Genomic DNA, 21,667 nt, shown 5'->3' on the forward strand with positions numbered 1-21,667 from the left:
CTCAGAGATATCTCTCAACACTTCACAAGCTAGAAAATGTAGGAAGCTGATTCAGGTTTTGAAAGGAGAAAAAGAATGTGCTAAATCATAGAGATTATCGTCCACTGTTGGAGGTTATATAGTGAGTACAAGGAGACAAGCACTATGCAAACTATTCCTTTTTTTTTTTTTTTTTTTAAACAGAGCACTGCTCAGCTCTGGCTTATGGTGGTGCAGGGGATTGAACCGGGGACTTTGGAGCCTCAGGCATGAAAGTCTCTTTGCTATCTACTATCTACTCCTACTTATGTTTATTAAGTGCAGATGGTGCAAAGCTCAAGGATCCATCGGTGTGAGGATCCCGGTGGTGAAGCAGGTCTGCAGGTGTCTGTCTTTCTCTCCCCGTCTCTGTCTTCCCTCCTCTCTCCATTTCTCTCTGTCCTATCTAACAATGATGACATCAACAACAATAACTACAACAATAAAACAACAAGGGCAACAAAAGGGAATAGATAAGTAAATATTCAAAAAAAAAGACTCAGCGTGTCAACATTATAGGCAGAACAACTAATGCGGGCTATAAAATGCCCATGAAAACCAAGACTATGCAGAAGCATCTTAAGAGTCATTAAGAAAAAGGGGACAATTGTTCTGTGATCCAAACAATCTTTGTCAAAACTGGAGTCCCCTACTTTCAGTTATATATGTATACTTGGTATATAAAATATCCTAAAACATTTGGTCCACAATAATGTGAAACATTATAAACTTTGAGGTCAAAGTAGATCTTTGGTTAAAAAAAAAAGTCTATAAAGAATAGTTGGAGGGCATGGGGAGTTAGCATAATGGTTATGCAAAGAGACTCTCATGTCTGACATTGTTTTCCACTGCTGAGTTGAGTCATCCATGTGGAATTAACACAGCTCAGAAGTGACATTCAGAGAATAAGTGGCAATTAGAAAAATATGAGGAGAGGGAGTCGGGCTGTAGTGCAGCGGGTTAAGCGCAGGTGGCGCAAAGCACAAGGACCGGCATTAAGGATCCCGGTTCGAACCCTGGCTCCCCACTTGCAGGAGAGTCGCTTCACAGGCGGTGAAGCAGGTCTGCAGGTGTCTGTCTTTCTCTCCCCCTCTCTGTCTTCCCCTCCTCTCTCCGTTTCTCTCTGTCCTATCCAACAACGACGACAACAACAATAATAACAACAACAATAAAAAAAAACAACAAGGGCAACAAAAGGGAATAAATAAATAAAATAAAATATTAAAAAAAAAGAAATATATGAGGAGAAACAAACAGACAGAGTGTGTCTAGGACAGACAATAATGAACGAGGACAGCCACAGCAAAAGGAGTTGACCCACTGCAGCGCTGTAGTGTCGCTTTAGCTGGCCCTTTCGATACTGTCAGGGTTTCTTCTCCGGAAAATATTTTCCTGTGATTAGAGTAATTCCAGCTGGGGCCAGGGGACGGTGTGATTTAGAAAAAAATATTTATTTATAAAAAGGAAATACTGATAAAACCATAGGATAAGAGGGGTACAATATTTATACACCTTTCCCATATTTGGGAGCTATTTTCTTCCCTGATCCAGCTTTCTGGTCCTTTTTCCAGCCATGACATCATCTCCCCAGACAATATCAGATGTCAGGCTCAGGGAAAAAAGAAAACGAGTACAGCCACAAGTCCTTTGGAATATAACTAAAATATGCCTACCAGCTATCTACAGAACGGAGACCCCCCCCCACCCACCCAACTCTTCATCTGCACTACTCCAGCCTTCCGGTTCATGATTAGTCAACAACTTGTTTGGCTTTATATGTTAACTCTCTTTTCAGCCACCAGGTTCCAGATGCTAGCATGATGCCAACCAGAATTCCCAGGACAGTGTAATTTTAATGTCTGAGGCAACTACTTTTGTTGTTGGATCTTATTTATGAGTCACAGTGAGACTCCTAAATACATACAATGTATTTGTAAGATGTCCTAATTGGTTGACGAGGACAGACTTCGTAGTGTGGGTTTACAGAAACTTTCATTTTTCTTCATCTCTGGGTTTTTTCCAATTAATTTATGAGAGGGATAGGAGAGAGAGAGAGAGAGAGAGAGAGAGACAGATAGAAAGAACCAGACATCACTCTGGTACATGTGCTGCTGGGGATCGAACTCAAGACGTGTAGAAATAGAGTAAATAAGACTGGATGAGAACTCGTGTATGAGGAGTGTATGCAGATTCATTACTACTCCATTCTAGCTCATGACAACTTTTGTTTTTGTTTGAAAGTCTTATAGTAGAAGAGTAATAGAAATGATAGGTGGTACACTTAGACATAGAGATTGGGGGCAAGATGTAAAGGAACTCAAGTGTGAGGACATCTTTCTCCTTAGTTCACTGGTCTCCAAAGTTCCATGAATGCAACCTTTCCTGAGACAACATTTTTGCACACATGCACCAGGCATATGCTTATTGATTGATTGATTTTATTTATTTAAAATGATGTACATATACCACTGTACTTTTATGCCATTATAAAACATACATAAACATAAAAAAGGCTAGATAAAAATAAACACAAATATCGTTCGAATATGTCCTTCCTACACTCCAGCAGACCTGGACCCCAAACAGGAGTCCAACGTTTAGTGAATGGGGGCCCTTGAGCTTTTCTGAGCAGTACAGAGTTCACTTAGAAGAAACAGAACCTAATGGCACACCCCACAGGTCATGGGAGAGTGATTAGAAAGACCCAGAGCAACCTCACTGAGGCCATTCAACGACCTCAGAATGGACTTGGGAATTGTTTTAACTGGATACGTGATCTGAACAGGGATCACCACTTCCTCATACACTTCTTTCACACATAGGCAATGTATTCTGCAGAATCAGGATACAATGTGCATATAAAACAAACATCTCCCACATATTATCTTGGGCACTATGCTTGACACGATGCATATGACAGTACTAACATTGAGTACTTACTCTCTGTCAGGTATTGTGGTGAAAACATTGCATATACCTCTCAGTTTTACTTACAATTTAGGACAAGTCAATGGAAATAGGTCTTATTATTGACATCACTTTACTGTGAGGAAACAGAATCTTAAAAAAAAGGTGTTAGCTTTCCCAAGATGAGAGAGAGAGAGAGAGAGAGAGAGAGAGAGAGAGAGAATTGCAGATTCTACATTGAAATCAAGATGTTTCTCACCCCAAACCCCATGTGCTGAACTACTTGCATAGGGAGTCAATGACAGCATCCAAACCATAAGACTGCTGATGATTAAATGAGATAATATATGTGTGATGTTTAGCACATTATCTGACATAGAACACACATCCTATTGTTAGTATTTTAATACACAGAATATTTACCAAATTTTTCCACAGTACACACCATTAATATTTCTCAATATCAAACACCAGTAGCTATCATTATAATAAAATAATATTTTATTATTGAAACATTATTTATAATAGTACACATCTAAACTCCTTTTGTTTGCTACCATCTACAAATATGTGTGGCTTTTGTCGAGTCTCTATGGAAAGATGATGAGAGATAGCCTCCTGCCCAATAGGCTATGAGAACAGAACTATTTGTACCTGGCCTCCTTCTGTCATATTTTAAGGAGCCACCTACAGAAATAGGAGTGTGTATGTAACTTGGGCACTGAATGGCCCAGGAAGTACATATATACAAATCAGGTTTATTTTACAACTGCAGAGCTTGCATTCTTATGCCTCAACTCGAAGATACATTTTCAGAGACATCCATTATGAAAAATTTCCTGATATTCCATCGCTGGCCAAATTTATCACTTTTTTTTTTTTTTTACAACTTTTATATTTCTATCTATTAGCCAATCCAGATGTGAACATGTAATGACTAGTTTATTATTTTAATTTAATCATGGCTTCTCTAAAAAGAACAGCCATTTCTTTCTGATTTTCTAGAACATTGCAAGTTTGAAATTTTGTCCCAGTATTGGACTGCAATTTCAGTTTTGGCTGGAAGCATTGGCCCCTGTAGAGGAGGTAATGCAGGATGCTCTATGCTGACAGCTGTGAGCTGAGATGTGACTCACAGGCTGGTGTGACATCTGCTTTATGTGACTAAATCTATACTTACTTTTCATGATAACTGAATGTTTCTTTTTGGAATTTTGCAAATACTTTACTAAATGTTCTGTCACTCGAGAGAATTCTAAGTTTCAGGATTGAGTGTGTGTATGTGTGGGGGGTAGGTAACGTCTTTGGTTTATATATTTTGACACTTAGTCAAAGCTCTCTTCGTCAGACAACTTCATTTTGGTCTTATTAATTCCTTTCATTTAATGTGATTAGATGATCTATAACTAGATACTACCCAAGAACCTGTCCACCATCCTGTTTATTCTATTTAGGATGTGGTTTAGTTCTGGAAACATCCTAAAGAGCATTAACATTGACACAATAGAATCCATCCCACACCCCATTTATAGCCCAAGTGGCATCAGTCCAAATTAGAGATGTAGAGTTACTGGAAGAAAGCGTTAGATAAACAAACACTACGAGTGGAAATTAATTTAGTATATATTTTCTAATAATCTGTAATAGTTTCTCGGATTTGAATGTATTTTGCTACTTTCAATGCTTAAAAATTATACTTTTAAAACATAAGTACTGTTTTATTATACATTGTGGTTGCTTTTCTTTTTTACTCTTTAAGATGAATGATATTGTTTCCAAGTATCTGCTTGGAAGGAAAGGGGGTAGGATTCACTGTTTTGCTCTAACACAACAGAATTTCAGATTCCACTTTATATAGCTGGAGTTCTGACTATATGCGAAATAGCCAAATGTCATCACTTCCTTGTATGTTACTTTTATGTGTATGTGTGTGTGTGTATATGTATGTATGAATATAAACAGAATATATCTGATTAGTGCATTTCAGCATTGTGACTTTTATCTCTTATATAAAATAACAAAATATCCAGAGAGAAGAAAGGAGACATCTGTTCATCGTACACGTAAGGTAAATCAAAGTTCATGTATGGCTTTGCAAAGGTAGACTATGACGTGACTTTCATACTTTATTTACTTAAAAGCATCTTGAGAGAACGTGTCAGTGTGCTTACAAGAGCGGCCATGGTGGTTGAGTGTCGTGCCGAGAGTCCAGAATAGGGGTCCCCAGTGGTTTTCCCAGTGGCTGCCTCCGCAGCTTTCAAGAGACAAATGTAGTTTATGACCACTTCGTCGATCTTCACTACAATTTCCTGCCGCTGTGTTTCTGAGTTCACAACTTTAACTAATCGCATGCAAGCTTCTGTAAGACAACAGAGCACTTGAAAGCTGGAAGTCATAGCTAGGAGCATCTCCTCTGGGCTTTTCTCAGCCATCGCCATTTTCCTACAGGCACTTCCCAATTGTCTGGACTCAATGGCTAACAGCTGCTTGTACTGAGACAGCGTAAGGCCATATGCTTCAGGGCGTGATTCCTCTTTCCACCCCTTGGTTGCCCTGACAAGGCAAAGCAGCTCATCAGCATCATTCTGGGCTGCAAGGAACCCATCAGGCATTACATATGTGCTCTCCTTCAGGGCATTTATTCTTGCAATCCGGGCATCGAAAGCCAGGGTGCTGAAGTCCACGTCATCTGAGCCACTCAGATCTTCTCCCCATGCCTTCAGCACTGAACCTCTGGACAGCTCCCCTTCTGGCCTGGCTGGTCCTGGCATGAGCTCATTCATCTGTGGTCGGTAAAGGCAAGAGATCCCATGGGTGGCCTCCTCACCCTCTTCATCCTCATCAGCATCTTCATCCTGCCCTCGGTTCAGGAAGCAATAGCTGAAAGGTCCCCGGCATCTCCAACTGCTGCTCTCCAGCTTCCGTAAGGGTAATGTCCTATACAGCTTTGAGTCTTTGGGAGCTATGGGGGACCTTCTGTGAACCTTCTCCTCAGAGCTAAAGTGCACGGAGCTTTGGGAAAAACTTTTGGTGAGTTTCTTCCCCAGAGGGAGTTCTGCTTGCTTTTCTGAACTGGCCTCCTGTGCTTCTGTGATACCTGGGCACTTCAAGCTGACTGCACCCTTGGTTCTCTCTTGGAAGGTCTCCAAACTTACGGATCCCGAGAGGTTACTGGCACTATGTCTCAGAAACCTCTGGCTGGGGGGAGGAGTCTGGAGGCTTCCCCTTCTCCGGCCCAGTGACCGCCAGCTCACAACCTCTCTGTATGCCTGATTTGCTTGGGGAAAATTATTAGGGTCTGGGTTTGGAATTGGCACCTTGGATTCCAAGTGAATGTTTGATGGTAGCAGGATGAGATCAGCTTCAGGATGTTGAGACCAAGCTGTAGGCATGCCTCCTTGTCTCTCCTTCCCAGGCTCTGTCAAAGCTACACTAGGGGTAGTAGAAAAACAGAGAGAATCGTTAAGCACCACATAGGTGGCCGTTTCCCTGCCTCTCTCTCTTCCTCTGCAATGCTTGTCATTTTCCAAGGAGGCTTTCTAGCAGGGCTGCCATCGTGCAGGGTCTCCCTGCTTTCTGAAGGTTGGCTCCTGAGATCTCAGAACAAAGTTCCATCTCAAGACATTTCAGGAAATTCTGGTATCCATTATTTCTTGAACTGCTGATTCATTTGGAATTGTCTAGAAAACCCAAACATTTTCAAGGAGACAATGTGATTTCATTAATCGTCTTGCTTCCAATATTTACCTATCAAACTTAAACACATAGTTAGAAAACGCAAATCCCACTATGAATCATGCAAAGCTATTTCTAATGCTTATGTCTACTTTCAGAGAGCTATGCTAATCCTAGCATGATCTACATTTAATAAATGACCCGATTTAAGTGATGCAAATTAAGTGAGCAACCTTTTTAAAGACCCCATGAGATTTGTCTGGTACAGGGTTTAAAGTGGAGACACTGGGCAGGCTGCTTACCGTCTCTCAGAAATGTGTCATGTGAAGAAAATAAATGCCATCTATCCCTCAGAATTTCTGTAAGAATCATGAGGTAACTTAGGTGGAAGGTCTTTCTTTCTTTCTTTCTTTCTTTCTTTCTTTCTTTCTTTCTTTCTTTCTTTCTTAACCATAAAGGATTAAACAGTGAATTAGTCTAGAGGTAAAGAGGCTAGTTGGATGATGGGTGTAGGAGCATTCAGGTGGGTTTCTCAAGCCAGGTGAAGCTGGTGGTGGGTTCTGAGCACGCAGATGATCTAAAAGAGCAGGAACAGAAACTGACCAATATAAGATCTCACTAATGTCTATTGACCTTTATGGAAAATACTACTGGTGCCATAACTTGCAACGTGAAGGTATGAAAAAACACCTTCCTTGATTATGTGATGGCTGGCCAAATGGATCAGCAAGAGCCAGTGCATCTACTGGCTAATACGATAGTGAGTTTGGGCACAGAGTGGGGGGATGTTCTTGCTTTTATCTGGGTCAACATTTTATTATTTGAGGGAGATCTAGCATCTCATCATGCGCACCTCTAGAATTTTTCTGACACTGTTTCAGAATATTCTTCTAGAATCTTACACTAGTAAGTAGGGAGGGAATTGTAAGGGTTGTGGAAAAGTCAATGATCTTCCCAGGTCCCTCCAGCTTCCCTGATCTTCCACTCTATTCTTCTTTGTCTCTCAATAACAGAATAGTAAACTTTGAAATTAGATGCCGTGAGAAGAAACAAGGGCCCTTTGAATATTTATAATATCACTTGTGGCCCATAGGTTATCAACTTAAAAACCAACATGTAACATTGCTATGAAAAAAAGGTCCAGGGAGTCGGGCTGTAGCACAGCGGGTTAAGCGCAGGTGGCGCTAAGCACAAGGACCTGCATAAGGATCCTGGTTCAAGCCCTGGCTCCCCACCTGCAGGGGTGTCGCTTCAGGTCTGCAGGTGTCTATCTTTCTCTCCCTCTCTCTGTCTTCCCCCTCCCCTCTCCATTTCTCTCTGTCCTATCCAACAACAATGACAACAATAATAACTACAACAATAAAACAACAAGGGCAACAAAAGGGAATAAATCAATAAAATAAATAAATAAAATAATAATTAAAAAAAAGTCTTTAAAAAAAAAGGTCCAGTTGCCTTGGCTGGGCCAGGCCAAATGATTTCCAGCCTAACTGACTGTGTGCTCCCCACCCCTGCTTTAAGTAATACTGTTTGTAGCTAAAAGCCACACTGGGCACTATTAAGAGTCTACATTTAGAATCTAGAAACAAATACTGCTTGATCACATTCTAAAAGCAAGCAGAGAGCAAGGATGTGAGAAGCAAATGCCATCTCCACTATTTCTCCAGATCCAGAGACTTCGGTATTCATTAAACACTGGGGAATCCGTGATTGCTACGTAAGTAGGTCACATTTCTGCAGCCTTTTCTAAAATTCTAACTTTGACTTTCCCCCAGACTTTATATTTCTAGGTTTTGTGCAAATTTGGTCTATGTGCTCCTGGAATGTAATATAAAGTGCACATTAATCTCTCACTGCTGTACCTGTGGTTTCCTTAATCTTGGGGAGTCGATGACATCCATCTCTCAAAGTGCCAAACATGGGTTCGGTATTAATGGCTGAGTGCAGAGCAGGCACTGTCATCCGAGGACACATCCCTTCTGTGTGTGGGTGCAATTCTTTAAAGGTTGTTCCGTGGTTAGGAAGCCCAATGGCTCTCTCATCTGAAGGAATGTAACTTCCGCCTGGCCCGGAAGTCTCAGGAATCAGGTGCTTCCCCATGGAGGGGCAAAGTGGGGACTCCACAGGGGTGGCACAGGTACTGCTGCTGCTGCCTGTGCCACAGCCTGCATCTACCGAAGAGCCCTGAGAGCTCTGTAGAGAAAAATGGCCCTCACTTTGTAGTGACGACATGCGCTTGGCCAGGTGGTAGTCACATAGGCGGGCCACACCCTCTTCCACCTCCGGAACCTTGGAAGGATGGTCACAGGGAGATGGGTCAGCGTCTTCTGGGTTACCTAAGTCTTTGGCTGAAGACACACAGGTCACGTCAGTTAAGAAGTGGTCGCGTTGGCCAAGTCCTGAAACCTCACTGGTTTCTCCACCAGGAGCCTCTTCCTCCTTCCCTTCGGCCTCTCTTGTACCATGACCGGAAGCTCTTGGGAAGGTTATCCCTGTCGACGCTTCCAGTCCACTTTTTTCAGCCACTGCCCCCTCAGTGGCCACATACCATCTTTGGCTGTCCTTACGAAAGGCAGTTCTTTCCAGGTTGAAAGTGCTTAGGTGTTGACTGTCCCTTGAAGACATAGTTCCACATTTCCCTTTGGTGCCTTCCTCCACCTCAGCTGTTTTGGTCCCTTGCTGTTTTTTCCCAGGTAAGTTCCCACCTGGGGGCACTTTGCCCTCCCCATCAGCCAGCTTGCTTTTCCTCTTGCTGGTGCAGGAATACGCCACTGACCCCATGTGCAGTTTGCTAAAGTAGTCAGTGACTGACTTGGTCTCCATGGTTTCAGGCTCCATCTCCATGTGGTCTGAGTGAAGTATCTGCTTGGAAGGCACAACTTTGGGCGGAAGGTCAGTCACTGGACGGGTGGCCAGGGCGTGGGACTTTGGAGGTAAGCCCCCAGCAGGAGCTTTGGAGGTGGGGAACTCTGTCTGCTCTTCTGCAAGGGGGTGGTAGCCTTCGTGGGTGGCCAAGAACATGCGGGAGAGGTTTTCTGACTGCTTCTGTGCGGTGGCCAGTTCAGAACTCTCAGTCATTTCAGAAGAGTTTGTTTCATTGCCTGAGTCTGATGAAGACTCGGGACTATAGGCCCGCAAGATGGCTACACCTGCATGCCGTAAAAAACAAGAACTGGTTAATGGGTGTGTCAGAGGCACTGGAGACACGTGTAAGAAAACGGGACTCATCAGTATTAAAAAAAAATACCAAGTGTCTCCCTTTTCAGTAAGGACTCTGAGTTTTTATTGCACAGTCATTCCACAAATGGGGGAACAATATGCCACATGTTAAAGAAAAAAACACAACAACAAAAAAGCAAAGGAAACCGCATACACAAAAAGGCCATGGCGGTAGTTTCAGCACATTTATGGAATGGGACATGCAGCTAATGGAGAATAACGCATGGCAGGGCTCCGAGGGCAAATGACTGGGAAGGATGAAATGATATGCTTATCAATGAATAAATGTAACAACTGTGAAAGAACCTGAATTGTCACTGGTCTGCTGCTCTTCTGACACAGAGAGAGCTTCTAGAGCTTCCAGCGTGGCAACACCAGTGGTGTCCAAGCTCTTGTCACATTGGCCCTCAGCGCTGGTGGGCACAGCATCAATGAGGGACACGGGGATCTCGTCATTTTGCACGCTGTTCCCTGCCTCCTTGTCCTCGCGGAAGGAGGCGGCCTGGCTCTGAGAGTCCTCCTCGTCTGAGCTATCTCTAAAGCCAGGTGGGGGTGCAGCAATGGCCATGTTCAAGGAACGCAGCAGGAAGTCATCCTCGGTATCATTCCCTTCTGGAGGGGGCAGGGACGTGAGGTCAATGATGTCATCGCTTGACCCAGATAGGCTGAGGATGGCAGACTGGTTCACCTCGCCCACCACAAGGTCCTCCTCACAGCTCACCTCATCCTCATCCTCGGCGTCGTCGGGATTCTCTGCATAACAGATGTCATGGAGCAGGGGCTCCTCTATCCCCTCGGCAGCCTCGAAGTTCTTCACGTCACCTATGTTTGCGTAAACAGAGTTCGCCACAAACTGGATGCTCTGTGCGTCTGGAGCGAGGTCCAGGTTCTTCATGTCGTTGGCACTGCTGATGTAGAGGCTGCCCTGTTTCTCCAGCAGCTCTGGGCTCTCCTCCAAGAGTCTTTCATAGCCCAGAGTCGGGGGGTTCAAGCCATCCTCCAAGCCGAGATCTCCAAAGATGAAGGACACTTTCGCTCCTCTGGGAGACTCCTGGGCTTTCTGCAGTGTTTCTGGCCCTGCAAGGGTCATCAGGGAGCGCTGAGCGAGACTTCTGTAGTTAGCCTCGCATGGAGCCTCTCCTGGTGGGGCCAGTGGCTGGGTGAGGTCGTTGGCATTATAGGTGTTGTCCAAATACAGGTGCCGGTGGTCTTTCGCACATAAGGTGCCATCTGTGATCTCGACTGGCTTCTGTTTTGCATCTATGTAGGTAATCTGGGCTTCTGGTTCCCCTTCACCAATGAAGGTGGTCACTTGGGGTATACAGTTCCAATCTGGGCCAAGGAGGTTATGCTTCCCTTTATTTTCAGCTCCTGCGGAGGGGGGGGATGACAACAACAACAACAACAACAGGCAGATACATTACTGGGTTTTTTGGAGGGTGGGGGTGAGGATGTGGTGAACTCTATTAGCATCACTTCGGGTATCAGGTTTGGAGAGCTGAACTTAACAAAAGTGGTTCTGCACAAAATGAAACTGTTGACCGATAAAGGGAAACACTGCCCGGGAGCAGGGAACTGGATCTAGTGTCATCTGACGCTGGACTCCAAGATCTGAAGACCTCACTTGCATACATAAGCGCGGATATACAGCATGCCTTTGGCCATCCTAAAAGGGGCCAGTCAAGGAGGAAAATGGATCGCAAGATGTAGCACTGCTCTCTTTGTGGAGGAAGATGCTGGATTTTGTCTTCCTTAAGAGAAGGTCAAGGGCGGCTGGGCAGTGGCACACCTGGTTAAGCACACGTCACCATGCACAAGGAACCGGGTTCGAGCCCCTGCTCCCCATCTCATGAACAGTGAAACAGTTCTTTAGGTGTCTGTCTGTCTCTATCCCTCTCTAGCTCCTCTCATCCTCTCAGTTTCTCTCTGTCTTGTCAAATAGAAACAGAAAGGAATAAAATGGAGAAAATGGCTGCTGGTAGTGGTGGATTCTCAGTGCAGGCACCGAGCCCCAGTGACAACCCTGGTGGAAAGAAAAAGTCAAGGATTCTTATATTTCTACCACATACTTTACAAAATATGTGGATAATGCAATAACAACACATATAGTTAAAATGCAAAGCATCAAAGACTAATGATAGCTAGAAGGCTATCTTTAACCTGTTTTTTAAAATTTTTTTTTCTTTAACCTGTTTCTTTTTTTTTTTTAAATTTTTTTATATTTTATTTTATTTATTTATTCCCTTTTGTTGCCCTTGTTGTTTTATTGTTGTAGTTATTATTGTTGTTGTTGTTGGATAGGACAGAGAGAAACGGAGAGAGGAGGGGAAGACAGAGAGGGGGAGAGAAAGATAGACACCTGCAGACCTGCTTCACCGCCTGTGAAGCGACTCCCCTGCAGGTGGGGAGCCGGGGTTCGAGCCGGGATCCTTATGCCGGTCCTTGTGCTTTGCGCCACCTGCGCTTAACCCGCTGCGCTACAGCCGGACTCCCTCTTTAACCTGTTTCTATCCTAGTGATGTTCAAAGACTGGTGTATCAATGGGGTTGACAGTAACAATATTTATTCACTTTCCTATATTTGGGAGCTACTGTCTTCCTTGATCCAGCTTTCTGGTCCTTTTTCCAACTGTGACACCATCTCCCCAGACAATAACCTGGGTCCACCTGCATATTAGATGTCAGGCTCAGGCAAAAACTAGTATAGTCATGGGCCCTTTGGAATATACCTAAAACAGACCTACTAGCTTTTTCCAAAACAGAGACACCAAATCTTCATCTCCAATATTCCAGCCTTTAGGTTCATGATTAGTCAACAATTTGGCTCTGTATGTTAACCCTTTTTTTTTCAGCCATTAGGTTCCAGATGCTACAATGATGCCAACCTGACTTCCCTAGGCAGATGACCCCACCAATGTGTCCTACAGCCCCGCTTCCCCAGAACCCTGCCTCACTAGGGAAAGAGAGAGACAGGCTGGGAGTATGGACTGACCCGCCAATGCCCATATTCAGCAGGGAAGCAATTACAGAAGCCAGACCTTCCACCTTCTGCACCCCATGATGATCCTGGGTCCATACTCCCAGAGGGTTAAAGAATAGGAAAGCTATCAGGGGAGGGGATGGGATACGGAGTTCTGGTGGTGGGCACTGTGTGAAAATGTACCTTGCCAAATGTAATCTTGCCAGTATTTCCATTTTATAAATAAAAATTAAAAGAATAGTATCACAAAAACACCAATAAAGACTGATGTATGAACGTCAGCCTGCATGCCTCTATGCATGTGTACACATATATTCAGTGTCTAAGCTGGGACAGTCACAGGTCATGTGCTTTGCTTGGCTCTCTCTTTCTTTTATTTATTGGATAGAAACAGCCAGAAATTGACAGGAAGGGGGAGATAGAGAGGGAAGGAAACAGAGACACCTGCACCCCTGCTTCACTACTTGTGAAGCTTTCCCCTTGCAGGTGAGGACCAGGGGCTTGAACCCAGAACCTTGCACACTGCAGCACTGTGTGCTCAACCAGGTGCACCACCACCCGGCCCCTCTTGGCGATTTCTTTTTCTTTTAAAAAATTATCTTTATTTACTGGATAGAAACAGCTAGAAGCCAAGAGGGAAGGGGGTGATAGAAAGGAAGAGAGACAGAGAGAAACCTGCAGCCCCGCTTCACCACTTGCAAAGCTTTCCCCCTGCAGGTGGGGACTGGGGGCTGAACCCGGGTCCTTTCGCACTGTAACATGTGCGCTCAACTAGATGCACCACCACCTGCCCCTCCCTGGCTATTTCTAAGCAAAATCAATACTTGGAATAATTTAAATTTTTACTTGTGTCATAATGCCTGAAGACCTGTTTGATGTTTCTCATTAATTAAAATTGCCAACGACTAATCTTGCTCTGATATTTAACAAGACAGTACTGGATCATTCTATCAATAGAGCTTTGTAGGTGCCACCAGGCACCATTTTTTTTTCCCTCAGAGCACTGCTCAGTTCTGGCTTATGGTGGTGCAGGGGATTGAACCTGGGACTTTGGAGCCTCAGACATGAAAGTCTCTTTGCATAACCATTATGCTGTCTACCCCTGCCCTTAGAGGTGCCATTTTGAGGCAGTTCTAGGGCCATGCGTTTTCTCACCCCTCTCCTCTCTTGAACTCCCCCTAGTCTAAGCTGGTAACCAATGTTCGGAATCATTTAACTAAATACATGTTTTCATAAATAGTAAAAGATAGGATTCCAAAGACATTGAATTAAATATCAGGTATGTTGGCACATTACCTTATAATAAATATACCTCATAGTTCAGCCTTGCTTTATTAATAACAACAGCTCAACTATGACTGTGCATATGTGAACTGCTGAGGGGAAGGAGAGTTCTGCTTTTTCCTTGTTTTTGTCATTGCCTGGGCTTTACCACTCAGGGATAACTTTTTTAAATATACAGACAGACAGACAGACAGACAGACAGACAGACAGACAGACAGACTACAACACTGAAGCTTCCTCCAACGTGGTGAGGGCGCCAGGCTTGAAGCTGGGTCATGTACATGGCAAGGTAGGCGCTCTATCCAGGGGAACTATTTTGCTGGCCCAGAGCTCTGGGTTGAAACCAGGAGTTTACAAATGCTTTCTCTAAAGGGAAGGTCAGACAGTAAGTATTTTTAGGTTGGTGGGTCGACTGCTTAGCTCATGTCTGCTGCTGTAACACGAATGTGGCCATAGATGGCACCCCCCAAAAATGGATGCACTGGGCTGAACTTTATGAATGTGGACTTCTTTGGAAAGAATCTGTGCGGATGAAATTAGCTTACGGCTCATGAGATGAGAGTGTCCTCAGTTATCCTTGTGGGCCCTAAGCCCAACAGCAAGTGTTATTATCATTGTTGCTGTTTATTTTATTTTATTTTTTTATAAAATTGGCTTGGAGCCAATGAAATTTTTTATTACCTTTATTTGTTTATTGATAGAGACAGCCAGGAATTATGAGGGAGGGGGAGATAGAGAGGGAGAGAGACAGAGAGACACCTGCAGCACGGCTTCACCACTTGTGAAGCTTTCCTCCTGCAGGTAGGGACTGGAGGCTTGAACCCAGGTCCTTGCACACTGTAGCATGTGTACTCAACCAGGTGCGCCACCACCCAACCCCTGTGGTTGTTATCTATTATCTTTTTTTTTTTTCCTAGAGTCCTGTTCAGCTCTGGTTTATTGTGGTGCAGGGGATCGAACCTGAGACTTTGGAGCATCAGGCCTGAGAGTCTCTTGCAGAACCATGCCTGTGTTCTTATAAGATGAGAGAGACTGGGCCACACAGCAAAGAGGACACTGTCTGTGCAGCCACAAGGAGGCTGGTGGTCAGCAGTTCATGATCTACTGCGTCACAGGCCGCCCCTCTCCTCTGTGTGGCCCAATCTCTCTCGGCTCCAGTGCCTTTGGAGAGAGCATGACCCCTGGAAATACCCAGATTTTGGATCAGTAGTTTGCCAAGCTGTGAGAAAATAAGTTTCTGTTATCACAAAGCCCCTAAGTTTGTGGTAATTTGTTATGGCAGTCCTGGGAAACTGATGTAGTATATACACATGGCTGCCTTCCAGTAAGACTTTGTTTATAAGAATAAGATTAGGCCAAGGGCATTGATAGGCCATAGGCCACAAGGCTACTTACAGGGGCTGAGTGGGGCTGCACCCAGTGGAGGGCACCTATTACCATGTGTGAAGGAGGACCTGTGCCATTATGCCCCCCACCTGCAGGAGGAAGCTTTACAAACAGCACAGCGGTACTGCGGCTCTCTCTCTTTCTCGTGACCCCTATTTCTCTGTCTCCATCAGAAAAGAAACCATGTTTAGCGAAGAACAAATTACAGAAGCCAGACCTTTCATCTTCAGCACCCCACAATGATCCTGGGTCCATCCTCCCAGAGGGATAAAGAATAGGGAAGCAGGAAGCCGGCCGGTGGCACAGCAGGTAAAGCGCACGTGGCGCAAAGCACAAGGACCGGCCTAAGGATCCCGGTTCGAGTCCCCGGCTCCCCACCTGCAGGGGAGTCGCTTCACAGGCGGTGAAGCAGGTCTGCAGGTGTCTGTCTTTCTCTCCCCCTCTCTGGTTTCCCTCCTCTCTCCATTTCTCTCTGTCCTATCCAACAACGAATTGCGTCAACAAGGGCAATAATAATAACTACAACAGTAAAACAACAAGGGCAACAAAAGGGAAAACAAATAAGAAAGAAAGAAAGAAAGAAAGAAAGAAAGAAAGAAAGAAAGAAAGAAAGAAAAGGGAAGCTATCAGGGGAGGGGATGGGATACGGAGTTCTGGGGGTGGACAATGTGTGGAAATGTACCCCTCTTATCCTATAGTATTGTCAATGTTTTCATTTTATAAATGCTCAAATAACCTCCTCGTATGGCTCAGAAATACGTAACTATGGGGACTCAGGAGTTTTGAAAGCACTTGCAAGGTTGTTTTCAAGATAAACAAGAAGTGTCACTGTTCCTTGCTAGAGGTCTTGGCTAAGATCTCTCCCTCCCTCTCTCTCTCTGAGCAAGTTAAGACAAGAAGTAAACACACACGGGGCAGGGGGGAGGGGGGAGGGGCAGGCGGTGGTGCACTGGGTTAAGTGCACATAGTATGAAGTATAAAGACCTGCACAAGGATCCCGGTTCGAGCCCCCAGCTCCCCACCTGCAGGGGGTTGCCTCACAAGTGGTGAAGCAGGTCTGTAGGTGTCTATCTTTCTCTCCGCCCCCTAACTTCCCGTGCTCTCTCCATTTCTATTCAATAAAAAAAGAAAAGAAAACACACACTCAGCCTTGGTTTCCCTCCAGGAAGGCACACGAATCTGGCTTCTGAAATTATTATGGAGGCCTGGAAAGATGTGGAGTCGAAATTGGGTTCTAGGGGTGGCCCAGTCATCCACAGAAGTGAGAGGAGAGAACAGCATTGGGATGGATGGTCTAAACTGACTCAGTCTACATTTCGTGAGTCTCAGTAGATCCTGAGCCAGTTTCTGAATGGAAGAAAGGCCTTTCCGTCATGGCTGGATGTCTACTCCTGGCTGCTGCTCAGCTTGCATCAGTAAACTGCTTTTTGGAGCGTGCCATCTCTCCCTTACTCTTGATTCTTTCTTTTTCAATCAACCAAAGATCTATTTCCCCCTCCTTTTTAAAAGTAGCGATTCAACTGAGTTTTACAAAGTTATAATCTTCCAGGGGTATAATTTTATCACCATACGTGGTCAGTGGAAATCCCTACATCTTTCACCAAAGTTCTGGCCTCGGCCCCAAGTTCTCATAAAATCCAAGAGATAGTTAGGCTACCACTGTTTTGTAAGCTCATTTGCTTTAGCCAGCGATATTTTACACATGAGCAAAACCATCTGGTAGCTGTCCATCATCTCTTATTTACTTATCTTGCCCTTTCTTCTATTATAACCTCTCTCTCTCTCTTCTCTCTCCCTCTTCTCTCTCTCCCTCTCTCTCTCTCTTCTCTCTCTCCTCTCTCTCCCTCTTCTCTCTCTTCTCTCTCTCTTCTCTCTCTTCTCTCTCTTCTCTCTCTCTTCTCTCTCTCTTCTCTCTCTTCTCTCTCTCTTCTCTCTCTTCTCTCTCTCTTCTCTCTCTTCTCTCTCTCTCTTCCTCTCTCTTCTCTCTCTCTCTTCTCTCTCTTCTCTCTCCCTCTTCTCTCTCTTCTCTCTCTCTTCTCTCTCTCTTCTCTCTCTCCTCTCTCTCCCTCTTCTCTCTCCCTCTTCTCTCTCTTCTCTCTCTCTTCTCTCTCTCTCTTCTCTCTCTCTTCTCTCTCCCTCTTCTCTCTCTCTCTCTCTCTCTCTCTCTCTCTTCTCTCTCTTCTCTCTCTCTCTCTCTCTCTCTTCTCTCTCTCCTCTCTCTCCCTCTTCTCTCTCTTCTCTCTCTCTTCTCTCTCTTCTCTCTCTCTCTTCTCTCTCTCTTCTCTCTCCCTCTTCTCTCTCTTCTCTCTCTCTTCTCTCTCTCTTCTCTCTCTTCTCTCTCTCTTCTCTCTCCCTCTTCTCTCTCTTCTCTTTCTCTCTTCTCTCTCTCTTCTCTCTCTCTCTTCTCTCTCTCCCTCTTCTCTCTCTCTCTTCTCTCTCTTCTCTCTCTCTCTCCCTCTTCTCTCTCTCTCCCTCTTCTCTCTCTTCTCTCTCTCCCTCTTCTCTCTCTCTCTTCTCTCTCTCTCTTCTCTCTCTCTTCTCTCTCTCTCCCTCTTCTCTCTCTTCTCTTTCTCTCTTCTCTCTCTCTTCTCTCTTTCTTCTCTCTCTCCCTCTTCTCTCTCTCTCTTCTCTCTCTCTCTTCTCTCCCTCTTCTCTCTCTCTTCTCTCTCTCTCTTCTCTCTCTTCTCTCTCTCTCCCTCTTCTCTCTCTCCCTCTTCTCTCTCTCTTCTCTCTCTCCCTCTTCTCTCTCTTCTCTCTCTCTCTTCTCCCTCTCCCTCTTCTCTCTCTCTTCTCTCTCTCTCTCCCTCTCTTCTCTCTCTCTCTCCCCCCCTTTCTCCTCTCTGGCTTCGTTTCTCCTCCGATTACTATCACTTCCATATTGCCAGCCATCATAATACTCTGTGTGCAAGTCTGTCCTCGTGTCCATATGTCTGATGTTTTCTTCAAAGTTTAAAAGTAAGAGGATTTTCGAATCCTTTTTCCTTTCCTACATTTCTCTCACATAGCAATGAGGGAATCTGTTCCCCTTTCTTTTGAAAGGAAGAAGGCCTGACTATGGAACCCCTGATTCTAATTTTCCACAGGTTAATAGCTCTGCCTTGAATGGTCATGTCTACCGAGTGGCCACTGTAATGGAGGGAAAGGTCCAAACACCAGAGACGAAAAGCTCTGAAACAAGCATAAGCATCTATCTCTTTTCCCTTTTATTTACTTACTTATTTATTCATGAGAAATGAAAGGAGAGAGAGAAAGAACCAAACATCACTCGGGTACATGTGCTGTCAGGGATTGAACTCAGGAGTTCATGTTTGAGAGTCCAAAGCCTTATCCACTGCGCCACCTCCTGGACCACCGAAAGCATCTATCTTCAAAGAGACAATCACCTTAACATTATCAGTTGCCTTGGTCCTGTCTTTGGGACTCTTTTTTCCCCCTGGTAAGTGACTGAACTGAATGACTTTGCCAGCCTGATGCTCCCACTGCAGAGCTAAGATGGTTGCCTGGGCCCTGGGTGAACTCCCAAGTCCAGGAGCTGGCAATACCAAGTCCTCCTGCCGGGAGAGCTGCCAGAGTCCTGGAGGGGGGTCTGCGTGTAGGAGAAGGACCTAGGGCACCTCGAGCAGAGACAAGCCCTAAAGCCGGAGCTCACAACTTCCATCTGGGCATCTCATTCTCAGCTGTCTGTGTCCTGGCCCCTGTAAGTAATGCTGGGAAATCCTGGTCGTAAAGACTGATACTCAGTCCCTTCCCATTGATAAAAATCTCTGTCTTCAAAGCAAACACCCAACATTTTCAGATGTTAAATGTGATGTGAGAAAAGAAATCAACATTTTCATTTAAAAAAAAAAAAGCCACAGCAGAAGTATGTGAGGGCTTTGTGTTGGGCTCAGACACTGGCTTTTTTATGGGTAGAATTTTAACTATTTAAGAAACTTTCTTATTATTGCTGTCAGGCAGGGTGGGGCAGAAGGGCAACACCTGATGAGTTTACAGAGACAATACCTGTTTCCTGTGTCCCTGCAGGCTTCTTGTTGGCCATGTTAAATATCGACCTTCTGGAATCCACAAGTAGTCTGTAGTATCCAGCTGTCAAGCAGGCCAGGTTCATGGCATCTGATGATTCCATCAGGAGGATGACAGGCTACAGGAAAGAGAATGCTTTAGTGAAAGCCATCCCTCTTTAATAACCTCCCATAAGGGACAGGAGCTGCACTTGTTCTTACAAAACACCATTAAATAATGTTTTTGAGCCATCACTTCATTAGAGAAACAATGGGGAAGAAGTCGGGCATAACACACACAGTCCCACTGAAAAACATTTAGGAGATGCCAAAAATCCAAGTCGAAACTTTTTAAATCTTCTACTTACTAATGGAAGAGAGGGAGGGAAGGAGAGAGGGAGAGAGGAGAGGTGAGAGAGGAGAGAGAGAGAGAGAGGAGCGGGGAGAGGAGAGGAGGGAGAGAGGACACACCAGGGCATCACTCTGTCATATGTGGTGATGGGGCTCAAACTTGGGACCTCGTCCATACAAGTCCTGTGCTGTATCCACTTCCCAGGTGGCTGAAACAGCTAACTTTTAACAAAATGATGAAGGAGTCAGTTATCAGATGTGAACCCACAATCTGAAAAAGTCCAGGAAGATGAAGTATTTGTTCATGGTGAGAAGTTGTGTTGAGAAGTAACAGTCAAGTGGGACTGACTGCCAAGACTGAACAGGAAGTGAGGCGTTAAGGAGATCCAGGAGAAGGGCGCTTCTAAGAGAAAGTATAAATTTACAGGAGGGAGAAACAGTCAGGAGTTGAGAAAAAGACCTAGCTTTCTGGAAAGAATGAGGCAATGATATAACTGGACATGGATCTTGGGCATACAGGAAAGTCACCCAGTGATTCTCAGAGAGCCAAAAAGGATGGCTTGCTTGGTGTGTTCTTGGAGAGACAGATAGCCACAGAAACAAAAGACAGGCCTTGCGCTTTCCCCCTCAGGTGTAGGATTCTGGCTGGCTCTGATGCCTCTATGGCGGAGTCTCAGTTCCCATTCACAGTCCCTGTACTACTTGCGACTTTTCCTTCCACTCGCTCTGAGGTCTCCCAGGCAGCCACCCACCGTCCCCTTGTAGAGACAAGGAACCATCCATAGAGCCTCGATCCCTCTCCCTCTCCCTCTCTCCCTCCTCTCTGTGGGCAGAGAGAAAGCACGGAACCAAAGCTTCCTTTCTGGCAGTGGGGCCAGGCTCAGACCTGGGTCGTTGGCATGGCAAAGCATGCCAGCATCCACACGAGCCATTTTGCTGGTCCTTGCCGCCCATTTCTGTCTGGGACAGCTTTATCGACTCCTTTGCTCTTTTTCCACACTGGAGTTAGTCCCAGCATCTCTGGTCACGTGCTAGGCTCTTCCAAATCTGTCCTTGCACTTCGTTTGCCATGAAGTCGACTGGCGTGCCCTGGACTGTGGCCCGCAGGCATGAGCTCCACGGCCTCTTTTCTGCTGCCGAGCATGCTAACCCTTTCCTGTTGGCTTGACTCTGAACCTACTCCCAGAGCAGCCTAGTGGCAGTAGGTCAGTACGTCCTCCCCACCGATTCGCAGAGCCAATCTCCCACCAGACCCTGCATCCTTTGTGCAGTGGCTCTCCCTCTTTAGAGCCAGTCCTTTCCCAAGAAGCATCAGTCATGTTAACACCACCCACATCCAGAGACCCTTCTGTTACCAGCCCAAGAAAGCGGAGATGTGGACTCTGGTTTGACACCTGTTGGTCAGTGCTTGGGAATTAGAGTTTGCCTGGTGATGACAACCTAGAATCGCTGATTTATTATTTAAAAGTCTTTATTTTTATGAGAGACAGAGAGAGGGAGAGGGAGAGGGAGAGGGAGAGGGAGAGGGAGAGAGAGAGAGAAGGCAGAGCACCGCTCACTTCTGGTAATATGCAGTGTCAGATAGCAAACCTGGGCTCTCAGGCTTACAAATCCTGTGCTCTGAGCTGTCTCCTCAGCTCAGTGTTGTGACACAGTGTACTGCTGTTTGAAGTGAAATAACCAGGGAATTCATGGGGTGAGGCATGTAGTCAGTTCAGATTGTCATAGCATGTGAAAATTATGATAGACTAAGAGAATAGGTACATGCGGAGGCAACCTAACCAAAGAGAGTGGGAATTCTGAAGAAAATCGGGGAACCCCCCTTGTTTTCTATTTTATTTATTTAT

At 45.1% G+C, this 21,667-nt stretch overlaps 1 protein-coding gene across 4 annotated transcripts in view; it reads right to left on the reverse strand.

Moving 5' to 3' along the window:
- Window positions 1–4,921: 4,921 nt before the first annotated feature.
- Window positions 4,922–21,667, reverse strand: part of FRMPD4 (FERM and PDZ domain containing 4) — a 635,847-nt gene continuing 619,101 nt past the window's right edge. For 2 of the 4 annotated variants that reach the window (XM_060183062.1, XM_060183063.1), the window contains 4 exons: window positions 19,471–19,609; window positions 10,126–11,190; window positions 8,463–9,749; window positions 6,269–6,357 (listed from right to left, as the gene is read on the reverse strand). In XM_060183062.1, coding sequence (XP_060039045.1) covers window positions 6,353–6,357; window positions 8,463–9,749; window positions 10,126–11,190; window positions 19,471–19,609 — 2,496 coding nt within the window. In that variant the 3' untranslated portion in view covers window positions 6,269–6,352. Of the gene's footprint in view, window positions 6,358–8,462; window positions 9,750–10,125; window positions 11,191–19,470; window positions 19,610–21,667 lie in introns of all 4 variants that reach the window. The other 2 variants (XM_007517468.3, XM_007517467.3) reach the window with 2 other exon arrangements.

This window comes from Erinaceus europaeus, chromosome X (genome assembly GCF_950295315.1).
Source record: "Erinaceus europaeus chromosome X, mEriEur2.1, whole genome shotgun sequence".
Classification (NCBI taxonomy): Eukaryota; Metazoa; Chordata; class Mammalia; order Eulipotyphla; family Erinaceidae; genus Erinaceus; species Erinaceus europaeus.